The following is a 13,690-nucleotide window of genomic DNA, read 5'->3' on the forward strand; positions in this document are numbered from 1 at the left end:
GGATCACTCCTCCATACACAGCAAATTCTGTTTTTTGGAATAAACTCCGTTAGTTAAAATCAACTCAATCTGAGTACATGTGAGACCATCAAATAGACTCCAGCGCAGAGTTAAAATAACTGCTCTTGGAGTTGAATTTAACACTTTTTCAGAGTTAAAATTTATGAAGTTAAAATACTAAACCTACGGAGCGTAAATGTAACTCTAAAAATAATTATATGAACTCATTACCAGTGTTAAAAAGTAACACTTAAAAAATATTTAGTTTAACACTTCTTAGAGTTAACATTTATTTAACACAATATAATGTTTTGTGTGAAAATTACTACACTGAACACCATATTCTTGATTTACTGCCTTTATTTCAGCAAATCCATTTGGTTCAGATTTGAGGAGGAGTAACCTTCAACCGGTTGTCTGCAGGACAGTCGTATCTGAAGATCACAAAAACAACAGTATGAGGCATAATCTAGCACCATTCATTGAGAATGCAAAAATATATTAGCTGAAAATCACGCACATCGTGATCGTGGGTCACCACTAATACGTAGCCTAACGTTATAGCTGTTACAATTCAAATCATTGCAGGCCTACACAGCACAACTATATCTTATTTTCCAGGGTAACGTTAGACACTGCAATTGTGTAACCACGTATGTCTGTAATGCATTGATGCATCAATTTCACGGTAAAACACTCATTTTCAGAAACACGGTGAATGGAAAGACGGTTAGCTAATGTTAACTCGTTTACATCGACAAAAACCCCACGCAAATAGCCATTTCAAAATTTGAAACAAGTAAACAAACGTTCAACAGCAAGTTTGTCATAATCGTTGACGTTAGTAAACAGTATAACTAGCCTATAACGTAACAGCAACGCGATGACCAAACGTGTTTGTCAGAAAATATAGAACATTTTTAAATAGTTTTATATACTCTTTTACCTACCTCACGACGAGGCACATAAGTCCATTATTCCTTTATCCAGCGGCAGGGTCGTGTCGAGGCGCATTTCTCAAAAATAACTCCAGGTGTAGCTAGTGTTAAACCAAAACACACTCCTGAACACCAATGAATGAACTCCAAAATACAACACAGCCATGGTCTGGGTGAATACTCGATTCTGATTGGCTGCAGGGTTAATTAATTGTTTTATGTGTAATAAAAAAAAAAAAACTATGCCTACATTTGTGTTTCATGAAAAAAAAAAATGCCTTTGTGAACCTGAAGGGATACGAGCTAAGCGGACTATATCTCCGGTTGCTAAATAAACAGTCAGGCAGGCAAGGCAAGTTATTATTTGTAAAAACTAGATTTAGCCTAATTAAAATATAAACTAATGTTTTATTTCGCAAGTGACCATGGTATAAGCGGGTTAATGCCCTCCGAGGTGTCCATTGTCAGGTTTTAATGGACTTCGGCGGAGGCAACCGTCCTCCGCTGCGCGTCGGCCGGTTTACGCCTCGCCGTCGTCCATTAAAACCTGACAATGGACACCTCGTCGGGCATTAACCCTTACGTGTAGTCAGAGTTAAAAAAAATAACTCAAAAGTAACTCTTTTTTGCCTAACTCATGATTTTTCAACTCCTGAAATTTGCTGTGTAGGCTTCTAAAGGACTGTGTTCGCCATGGCGTTGTTCAAGTTCAACTGTCTGTAGCCACAACTCGCGAGATGTCCCAAGTCTCTCTCGCTCTCGCTTTTTTTTTTTTAAATCAATTTGATAAAGATAATTAAGTAGTGTTTCATTTTTTATTGTTGCTGTTTGAATTCAAAATTGTTTTAAAATATTATTAGTCACTTAATATTAAAGATTTTTAATAGTGTATGTTTGTTCCCACCAATCGCTGCACAAGTTAAGGATACGTATGATGATGTAAGCACGTTAGTGCGAGCCCTCCCGGAACCCATAGAGAATGCGTTGCAGTGCCTGCAGTTCGAAAAAAAAACATCTTTGAATGTAAGTCTATGGGAACACTCTGGGCGATTTTCAGCCAGAGTGAAATCGCCCAAAAAGAGGCGGTACTCCACAGAACGTGACATGACGCTGATTGGACTATATAGTGATGGCTAGCGTAACTCTCTGGTTGAATGAGATTGCGAATGTGATTCACACTTTGGTGGTGCGTCGCCCAATCGCCCCAATGAAGAAACCGCCCCTGTTCGCAACGCAACATGAATATTTGAGCAGCCTGCAACTGCTAATTTAATCATTCAACATCTGTTACAATTACTCTGGCTTCCACATCAAGAAATGAATGTGGAGTGTTATTGTTAGAAGAAAGATTTAGAACAAAGAATATTTTATATAGATTCAAAAGAGACTTTACATGCCCAGACAGAAGGAAAGTTTCAGAAAAGGTTATGAAGTAATTTCTAATGATTTAAAACAAATTCAAGTGAGCTTTAGAAGTAACACATATTTAGTGACTCGAGTCATAACATGAGTATTGTACTTAAATTCCTTTGTAAATGTCATCAACTTAATGCAAATTACATCAAATAATCCCAATGTTATTTTAATTAAATAAAATATTTCACTTAAATGCATTTTTTTTATAAATAAATTAATCCATCTAAATAAATGCAATTAATAAAAATGTGTCTGAAGGTGCCAATAAGAAATTGAGAAATTAATAATCAATAGTTTTTAACCGCACACAGGATTGTGGGATATCAGTTAGTGAAGGATACATTTATGCTGCTTTTAAAAAGGTGTCCAAAGATGGGATGTTATGTAAAACTATATCTTTGTACACTAGGCAGCTTTCGGACAGTGATTTTTCTTACTTGAAATACACCTACAGTATGCCTTTCAATATTCAGAGGGAATAATGAAGATTGTTGGATGAAAATGTCATATTATTGACAATATGTGTGAACTCCATCCATCACGTGTTGATCTCTGCAGAATGGTGATGATGGCTGAATGTGACATTGTGTGCTTGTGCTGGTTTTGGACGGAGTTTGTTACAGGCTGTCTGTGGGTGGGTTACGCAGACCCTCGAGAGGCTGTCGGTTGGTCACAGGGTCCAGACCATGACTAATCCAAACCCCACCAGGCTGACCAGATGGGGCCTTCAGATTGCCTAAAAACAAGAGCAGGACAACATTTCAGTGGAGGCAATAGACGCAGAACAATGACAACGGCGATTAAAATTCACTGAAATTAAAATTCTGTCAGTTATTACTCACCCCCATAAGACTTTCGTTCATCTTCAGAACACAAATTAATAAAATTATTCTTGTCGTTTGATAAGGTTGAGCCACTGTAGTCACTCTGACTATTTTAACGACGTCTTTCATAACTTTTGGGCCGGCCAGATCCATTAAGAAGCCTATGGAGGAGTGATCCAGCTCTCGGATTTAATCAAAAATATCTTAATTTGTGTTCCGAAGGTGAACGAAATTCTTGCGGGGTCCGAACAACATGAGGGGGAGTAATTACTGACAGAATTTTCATTTTTGGGTGAACTATCCCTTTGAGGAATATTGGTAGTGTCGTTTTATCTGCGTTTATGTAAAATGTAGACATTACAAACGAAAAATATACATATCATAACATTAGAGAGAGGTGTGTGTTTGTGATATCAAAAATACCAGATATCTTCATAGTAAACATCAGCACTGGATCCCTTCAGAGAGCAAGTGTGTTTGAATGAGAGAAAGAGAGAGAGAGTCCGTGTTGCCAGATTCTGTTTTCCAGGACATTCACAAGAGCCTCAGAGGGTCGGAGAGTGGAGATTAAATTAGGGCCTAAGTGGGGACAGCTGCCTGCTGAAACCAAGGACATTTAGGTCCGTTCCTGAGGGTGAACCGTCCAGTACGCTGTCCAAAACGGCTCCGGCATGAGGATTCTTGCACTGGAACCAACTGGGGTTAAATTGGGTACATCAAAATAAAAACGACTAGAGCCAGATGGGTTTTGGCACTTGAGGAACAATATACAGGTTGCGCTAAATGGGACAAATCCGTATAAAATTGTGTGTGCTTGTGTGGAATCAAGTGTTTGTGTCTTTTGCAGATATCAATGCTTGTTTTAATGAGCACGCAGTCTGTTCCTGATTTGCGGAGGAAAAAAAGAATAGCATTTAAAATCTCTGTTCTAAAAGAAACTAACGTTTTAGCCGTTTCTCTTGCTGCCATGGATCATTAACGTCTCTAATACACTGTTGGAGTCTTATTAGCTGCTAAAGACTCAGAGATGAAAGCATGTACGAGTTCAGGAAGCAGACGAAACATGAAGTTCTGAGATGCTTTCTCTCTGGGTAAGAGTAAAGACAAAACAGGCAGATTTCCAAAACAATATTTGCTATAGTGCTTCTCATTGCATCAGGGCAGATGATGATCAGACGAGCCTGAAGAGGCCACTGGTGGCAAATGATGAAATGACATGCAAAAAAGCAGCTGGGGCCATGCTAATGCATAACATTTCCATAACATTCCAGTAACGTTCAGGTAACAATAACTAGAGAGTGCAGAAAGTCCAGTAAACATCTAGGATGCGCCCAGCATTTTTGTATGAAGACACTTATCAGCAAGCAAATATTTGGTGCTTATTTCTTAGTAAAATGGACATTTATACACTCTCAGAAAAAAGGTACGAAAGCTGTCATTGGGGCTGTACCTTTTCAAAAGGTACACTTTTGCCCATTTTAGGTATTAATATGTACATTTTATGTGCTAATATGTAAATTTTTGGTGCTAATATGTACATTTCAGGTACTAATATATACATTTTAAGTGTTGATATGTACAGTTCTGGTGCTAATATGTACATTTTAAGTGTTGATATGTTCATTTTAGGTGCTAATATGTACCATTAAGGTACCAATATGCACCCTTAAGGTACAAAAGTGTACCTTTTGAAAAGGTACAGCCCCAGTGACAGCTTTTGTACCTTCTTTCTGAGAGTGTAAGATTCTATTTTTATTTTCTACATCAAAAAAAATGGATCTTTTCTTTCATTTAAATGTGGACAAAAACACATTCTGGTCTCATGAGGAGCCAAATATGGCCCTAACATCGCAACATTCAGGGTTGCTTCGCAAGCGGATGCCAAACGGTTTTAGGAAGAAGCCCATCATGAGATGTGCCAGAAGAACCTAATCTGGACTGGGCAACAACAGCAAGGGACTGCAGAAGACTGTAAAGGACAATGGCGGTCCAATGTGTGCCTTCACAGGGCCAAAAGAGAGGGTACGACCCATTGAACCCATGCCAAAGATTACACCCAATGCCAAATCGCTTTAGACCACATCTACCTTCTTACCAGATCCATCCGATTTAAGCAATCGTGTTGAGACAGTCGGAGTCAGAGATGTGGACAGGGTGAGGCTCGGAGAGGGTTCACCCTGATGGACATACTTGGCACGATTCCGACATAAATCACAGTCACATCAACATTTCTGGCACGATGCATCCTCACCACTGACACACACACACTTCCCCCATCCCCTCCCACTAGTCCCTGGACTATAGCATTGGCTAGGTACAAGAGTGAAATTAAAATCACTTAACAGTGTGGATCAGCGGCACTGAGCAGATCATTTCTTCATGCAGATCACAGGGGGAAATCAAGTCTTTGTTTTCAAGCATGGCACAAGTTAATATTTTCCCATCAAAGGCATATTTTGCTTTGGCTATGTAATAGCAATTCTAATGAGAAAAGTGAACTTTACAACTATTGATGCCCCACAGCCGCAGTGAAGTTCTTCTGTAAAAAATCTTACATTTATTTCACCAAATAGAAAATTACGCAAATTAACAATATTTTATTATATTAGATTAGACCTGTGGACCAACAGAGGTTTGGGAAATGGATGGCTATAGAACTACATATTTGTTGATAAAGGAGTTCTGTACAGGATCTTTAGATAAATGGTGGAGGAATATTTTTTGGTAATAACTTTTGTTGTGCTTTGGTGCTGTTCTGCACTGATGAATCTGACTGGCTGCATCGCAAATCGCATACTTTCTTGAGTAGGAACTTATTCTGTAAGTTAATCTTATTAAATAATTACTTCACCAACCGCTAAAAAAGTGGGCCTATGTTGTACATGACTGTGTGTAGCAGGAATGTAGTCTAAACATATGCCTACTATATTCCCTCGATCAAAAATGCATTTTCCCTATAGACTTTTGGAAAATCGCAAAAAATAAGATCTGTGTTCAACAAAGAGTTGACCCGTTTTGTCTTAATCCAAAATTTAGCCTATACATTTTGAAGCCTATATAATTTTTTAACACAAGCAGACACAATAAAGTTTAAAAAACTACAAGCAGGTTATAACTGGTGTGTTTTAAGTCATAGATCAACACGTGAAAATATTTAGAGGCTTTGTTCACCACAGACCTTATTTCAGGCGATTTAGCAAAAACCCATTCAAAAATCCCATAGACTTTAGAGCGAGGGAACCGGAAGTGCTAAAATGCTAACTCACTTCCGCATTTTGGCCTACAAAGTGACGTCGTAACTTCCTATGGTAACTTCGGCACTCTATTGCTTCACTGCCATTCATAAATCCTCTCCCGATACTAAAATGTCCGTCGTTTGCACACTTCAGAATCTCGCCTGAAGAAGTTTACGGGTACGTTTTGCATACTTGGAAGATAACTTACTTCTTTTGTCACATTGGGCCGGCACTGTCACTATTTTTTCACTATTTTTCGCCCACTAGGGAAGTGATTTAGGATGCATATAGATGGCTACAGCTGATTTCTCCTGCAAAATAAGATGTCCTTACTCCTTCCACCGCATCTGATCTGACACGCGCTTATAGTAGCCGGAACGTCTTTTCTTTATTTACGGACACGACGGAAACACGCGTAGACGTGACTAAGGAATGCACTTCCCGCTAAATCCGTCCCGACAGCTTCAGAATATGATGCATACCATAGGCTAGTGAGTCAAGGTAAGACAAAAACAAGGTTTGGAAAATGGACTTTTATGTAGCCTGATATTTCACTTGTTTTACATTTGAAATAGGCTATGTTTATAAGATTTATTGTTGTATATTGGAAGTTAATTTTTATTTAGTTTAACACGTAGGCCTAGTCGATCTAGTTTTTATATATAGAAATTGATAGTATGCATAATTCACAAAAATGGGCAATTTTAGGCAACAGCGTCCTTCTGCATGCAGCCGCCCGTCCTTCTCTGAAAAATTGATGTAATTCATTTTTAAAAACTGAATTATGAATTATGCATATACCATACTGTCAAACCATTAACACGGTGGCTGTCGTACACACGGGTCTCTTTGTGTGCCAACTCTGTTTGGTTATTTAAAAAATATTTGATCATATTTAATTACGTTCTAAAAAATGTATATAAAAAGAAAAGAAACAGAGAGGGGTTATCTTTTATTAGAAAAGATTTTTTTATTGACGTAATTCCTTATCAAATCCTTTACTCGAGATAAGTTTCGAGTAGGCCCATCAACAGACGTCTAGAACTCTCAAAAGACCATCTTTAGTAGAGCTACTGATCTTAATACTGTGTGTGTGTGTGTGTGTGTGTGTGTGTGTGTGTGTGTGTGTGTGTGTGTGTGTGTGTGTGTGTGTGTGTGTGTGTGTGTGTGTGTGCGCCACTTGACGTGTGAACATCCATGCCTTCATTTGCTGCCTGTTCCTGGCATCACACTGTCCTTAAAAGCTGATAATGTGTTAATGAAATCACTGGGCAGACAGCTCTTGTCAGCCGAATGTTCCAGTCCTCCACTGTGAGTCTGCAGGGTATAAAGCAGGTCTGTCAGGGGAGTGTGTGTCTGGCCCAGCCATTGCTTTGTGTTGTTGTTGTCTGGTCTTTGCTCTTTTTATAATGTTACAGGTCCTTTCGCGCCGTCCTTCTCAGAGTGTGCATGCTAAATATTTTATGCGGGATGGGCCTGTCCCCTTTTCTTTCTGCAGCACAATGATTTATTGCCCAAAAAGACCAGAGAACTAATTAACAGAGTAATTAATTAATACGAATTTGCATATTTGCATTTGCAATTAGTGCAGTCAAGTGATTAGTCTGAAATGGGGAAGTTTGACTCATCAGATGTTGGTGTGTGTGTTGAACCGGAAAGCTCGTCACCAGCTGAGGCATTTTTGGAGGGGGACAGAAGGGACTGTGTGTGTGTGTGTGTGTGTGTGTGTGTTTCTAAACAACAGCATCCAAGGGTACCTGCCAATCATGCGTGACTGAGCCATCGCTGTCAGCAAACTGCATCTGTATGCTGTGTTCATTACGTTTGTGTTGTGCTGATAAGTGCAGATCAACCTGGCCGTCCCAACGAAAAACACAGCAGCCTCTATTTCACCAAAAATCCCTCATGACTAACACTCTTCATCAGGGATTGTGTCTGTCTGATAGGTGGCTTGCTGTTAACAGGACCAGTGATATCTGTCAAATTCTGGTTAATGTGTTTAAAGAGCCAATTAATCTCACACAGGAGCAGAAAAGTGTTGCGTGTCATTTATGAGGTGCTATGCTTTTTGTGTTGTCCATCTGAGAGGGATAAATGCTCATGGGGGGTTTTAAAGAGCTTCTGATTTGAATTATAAATGTGTGTGTGCATGTGAATGAGTCAGGGCCAGGCACGGGTTCAATAGCAGCAGGAGCTTTCACTGATAATGGAATGCATGAGTGTCAGGACTTAATGTGGGAGGAGCCAACGCTCTGGACAATAAATGCTACACGAAACAGCCAGAGATGGCCAGACCCAAAGTCTGTGTGTGCATGTGTATGGCTGAATCTGGCAACAAACCCGTCACGAACATGTTTAGGTCACATGATGAATCGAAACATAAAAATAAGCTAATATATTTTTAAGGATGGAAATTGTTATTCATCCATTATTATGGAAATATACATTATTTTCATGACAATTAAGCACATTTTTCCTTCAGTTATCATATAATGCAAAAAATCATTCTCGTTACTGAAAATAACTATAGAAAATTATAATATTACTTTATTTAACTTATATTTATATGTATGGCTTATATGTATTTATAATATTACAAAATATTTATTATTTCAAATCAATGCTGTTCTCTCAGACTTTATATTCATCTAAGAATTAAAAAAAAAGTCACAGTTTCCACAAAAATATTAAGCAGCATAACTCTTCTCAACATTCAAATCGGCATATTATGATTTCTGGCGGATCGTGTGACACTGAAGACTGGAGTATAATGCTAAAAAATTCAGCTTTGAATCACAGGAATAAATTACATTCTAAAATATATTGAAAAATTTTCTAATAAAAATCTGTTAGCTATTTTTAATTGTAATATTTCACAATATTACTGGTTGACTGTATTTGATCTTTGAATGCTAACATTATGTAATATTATGTAACATAAAATGATGGTATAAATGATGGTTGTATTTTTTGCATATCACTTAATTTATACTAATTTAAATAAAAAATATTAGATGCAGTGCAGCACAAATTATGGAATAACCATATAACAATAATGAGAAGGACCAAAAACGTCTGGATACACTGCATAATTTGAGAGCGAAGCATCACAATGTCATAATCCGAATAATAATAACAGAATAATTCTCCTAAAATAAGCTTTTTCTCTTTATGCACAGTATAACTTTGTGGAGTGAAACGTGACCTGGACCTGTTTTTGTTAGATTCATTCGCACACTGAGTGGTGTGAACGTGGATGTCTGTGTTTGTGTGTGAGGGAGGTGGGGAGGGATGGTGTGAGTGTGTGCGTGTGTGAGAGAGAGAAAGAGTGTAAACAAAAAAAGAAACAAGATTTACGTTCATATGTAGAAGAAACAAGAATGAAAATCTCAGAATCCCTGTTCACTATCATATAGCGAATTCAACTTAATTATTTGATTTACCTGGTCAAAACATGGTGTTTTCACTTTATTCGAGTGAACGTCACAGAAGAAAATGGCCTGTACGATGATGACAGGATCAGTAATTTAGCAAACGCCCTTGAAGAGACTGACCAAGCAAACAAGAGCCATCAATCATCCATTCTTGCTGTCATTCACCAGCATTCCTTTTCCATGTTTACAGGATGTACCTAATAATCACAAACTATTGTTGTCTCGATTTAGATTTGGACCCCTTATATGCATGTTTGCATGAAAATCTATAACAGCAAAGACTACGAAATGACATTCCCTGACCGCATCACAGCATTTATCCGTGGCATCGGATTCTAACGGTGGATACTTGTTTGAGGCTGCTTTGTGGCTTTGCAGTGGTACGCAGCTCGAGGCGGCACACGCCAGATGATCAGGGGAGGAATACAGGTCCCCCGGGAGCCGGTCACGTGACCAACCCGTGCCACGTGACGTCAGCGGCAGATGGCATGGGTACCAGCTCTGGCAGTTGGCATCAGTGTCATTTCTCTTAGCGCGAGACAAGGAGAACAGTGGGGAGGTGAGAAAAACGCACGAGCTGTTCACCTGCTGAAACGCCACGCGGAAAAAGAAAGTTCAAAATTGGAAATATGAAAACTGACATCTAACATCATCACATTCCAGGTAAGCACGACAGTCCGAGGGTAAGGATTGACATCCGTGCCGTGCGACTACGTCTTTAATTTTAACCGGATTTGGCTTGTATCCGTGAATGCACGAATCTCATGAAATATAACACATGAAGATAGTTGATATATTTCATTCCTGTTGCAGTTGTGTTTATGTCAATGTACATTGATTTGATTAGAGGATCAGTATCACTATTATGTTAGTGCACCGTTGTATTTATTGAGCGACTGGTAATGTTTAGGCTGTTGTTTGATTGATTCAGAAGATCTATTATCTTCTCATCATCCCCAGCAAGAGCACAATGCTGACTCTTCCGTTTGAGGATCCCGTCATAATGGACACCCAATTCGGGGCGAACTTTCCACGGGACTGCGTGGGTGAAATGAAGGTCAATAAACAAGAGCCGTTTAAAAAGGAGGAGACGCTCTCCCACGCCATGGAGGACGAGGATTCGGAGAAAGACGAGGACGAAAGGGAGGACGGACAGGACGAGAACGGTCTGCCTCGGAGGAGAGGGCCTCGGAAAAAGAAAATGACCAAAGCTAGAATAGACCGGGTCAAGTTGAGGCGCGCGGAGGCCAACACCAGGGAGAGGAACCGAATGCACGGCCTGAACAACGCCCTGGACAGCCTGCGCAAGGTGGTGCCCTGCTACTCCAAAACCCAGAAACTGTCGAAAATCGAAACGCTGCGGCTGGCCAAGAACTACATCTGGGCGCTTTCCGAGATCCTGAGCACTGGGAAGAGGCCTGACCTCTTGACCTTCGTTCAGACCCTGTGTAAAGGGCTCTCGCAACCCACCACCAACTTAGTGGCCGGATGTCTGCAGCTGAACGCCAGGAACTTCATCCCGGATCAGATCAGCAGCGAGCCGTCTTTCTCTGGTAGGTCACAGTACGAGTCTGTGTACGGGACCTACCACAGTCCGGGTGTGGTGACACCCTCTGGACCCTCCATAGATCCTGTCAAACCCTTCAGGCCGTTCAGCTACTGCAGCTCCTATGAGACTTTCTACGAAAGCGTCTCGCCGGAATGCGGAAGCCCTCAGTTCGACGGTCCCATAAGCCCTCCTATTAACTTTAACGGGATCTTTTCCCTCAAGCAAGAAGAGCCGATCGAATACGGCAAGAGCTGCCACTACGGCACGCGCTATTGCGCGGTCCCGCCGCGCTCCTCCATCAGCCAGAGCGCGAGAGGCGCGTCAGATCTTCATTTCCCCTATGACGTTCATCTCCGTGGCCAGTTTTACCCCGTGCAAGACGAATTAAACACTTTTCATAATTAATGACAGAAAAAGTCAAATGTAAGTGAAAAGGATCGAGCGAAAATGCAGGACTTTCAATCGCACATGTATTATTTATAAAGTCCTCTCATTTGGGACAATCGGATGTTTTATTATTTATCATTTTTGATTAAATGGAAGATGTGCTTACAGTGTTCCTAAACGAATTGTTTTTTTTTTTAACTGTTCGACAAAATGTGTGGTCTGATGGGAAAACAATCCACTAACAACATTGTGTTTTACGCGGATGATATTTAAGTATTACGTTGTTTGTGTGCATTTTAATTTAATGGCCTGTATGAGTAGCCTATTAATAGATCTAAAAATCTGTCACTAAGGTCTCTTGCCCCGAAAGGCATAATTTAATTATAAGTTCATTTAAATATTTGCGATAAACATTCAGTAAAATATGAGAGCAATAATTGTTAAGGGTGCTATGCAATATATAATTCTCGATCTGGCCCTTTATTTTATTTTATACACATAAATTTGTCTAAACAGTTTACACACACAAAGTTCAAAATATTATAGTGTTAACAAGACTAAATATCTCATCATTCTGTTATACATAAATGTGTTTATTCGTTTATGAAATGTAACATGAAAAACTAAAAACATGAATTTTATTTATTTCCTTTGAATAAAACTTTCGTTACGAAAATTTCGTGATGTTTTACACAAGGCACATGTTTTCGCTAAATAAATGTAATCAATCATTGCCTATTATTATTATTTACACGCCAAGATCACCAGGAGGAGGCAATTATTGAATCAATTTACTTTGAAGGTGACGATATTTAAAAATATTTGGATGTAATTCTGAAAATGAAATAATTATGGTATGTTATTAATTTGTTTGTTTCATTGATTTCAATTTGTGTAATTTAACTTTATAAATGTAGACAATTGAGCATTCAAACACTTCAAATAAATCGCATTTGTCTACGCATAATTTTCCGAAGGATGATAAAGGAAAAATCACAATAGACGATGATGTAATTATGCAACAGATTGTTTGGCAATTCTGTCTTTTCTGTAATGCAGAGTCGTCGATAAATATTGGTGATATTGCGTAGCCTACAATCTCGGAACAATCACTGTAAGCAAATGCATTTGAAGCATGTAAAATCTAATGAAAAGAGTCTGTGCTTTCTAGTGAACTCATGTCACAGGAAAACCTGCCTTAATATATTTGTCAGGCATCATTCATGCAAATGTCATGGACGTCTACAGTGGTGGATTCGTGCATTTGGACTTCTCACCATGCAAACGGAATTTTTATTTGAATTATTTTGTGTGAAAATGACTGAATGAACTGAAACTGTCTTTGTACACTGTCAAGCTGTTTTGTACAGTAAAATAAAGTTTAATTAAATACATTTATCTGTTGAAAACACTGTTTAGTGACTACATGGCATCTAAAATCAAATGAAAATAATAAAAATAAATAAAATGCATAGGCCAATCTAAATAAAAAAAAAAAATTGGACATCTATACCTCGTTGTGTCGCAAGAAAAAAAAGCACTAAGAAAAAATTAAACCACAATGTCGCATTTCGTTTTGGAAATTATAAACCAATGAACAAAAACAAAACAACGCTTTAAAAATGTGCAAAGATAATATTGGTAGACTATGTTATTTAAGTAGCTACAAATTTAAAGTAGCGTTCAAATAGGCCTAAGAAAATGCCTGAAAGTCAGAGGACAAAGGAATTTAATTTATGGTTAGGCCTACCTGCCAAAATCACGCAATCCTTCTCGTGCATTATACTTTTGCGACGCATTTTAGTCAATGTTAATTGTAAAATGAGATGTTGTTCAGCACTGGGTTTAGGAGAGTAAAGGTTGGATCTCTCAGCAGAGAGCTGGACACGGGCCAAACAGCGACAGA

The 13,690-nt window shown here is 38.9% G+C and overlaps 1 protein-coding gene across 1 annotated transcript; it reads left to right on the top strand.

The window, feature by feature from the left end:
* Positions 1–6,484: 6,484 nt before the first annotated feature.
* Positions 6,485–13,178, top strand: neurod6a (neuronal differentiation 6a). The gene is made up of 4 exons (XM_039684923.2): positions 6,485–6,591; positions 6,682–6,915; positions 10,080–10,511; positions 10,809–13,178. The coding sequence occupies exon 4, from the start codon at positions 10,819–10,821 to the stop codon at positions 11,800–11,802; it is 984 nt and encodes a 327-aa protein (XP_039540857.2). The 5' UTR covers positions 6,485–6,591; positions 6,682–6,915; positions 10,080–10,511; positions 10,809–10,818; the 3' UTR covers positions 11,803–13,178.
* The last annotated feature ends 512 nt before the right edge of the window (positions 13,179–13,690 follow it).

Source organism: Pimephales promelas, chromosome 22 (genome assembly GCF_988280905.1).
Source record: "Pimephales promelas chromosome 22, fPimPro1.hap1.1, whole genome shotgun sequence".
NCBI lineage: Eukaryota > Metazoa > Chordata > Actinopteri > Cypriniformes > Leuciscidae > Pimephales > Pimephales promelas.

Excerpts from the sequence above, each read along its gene's own strand:
- neurod6a (XM_039684923.2), top strand. The coding sequence starts at position 10,819 with ATGCTGACTCTTCCGTTTGAGGATCCCGTCATAATGGACACCCAATTC.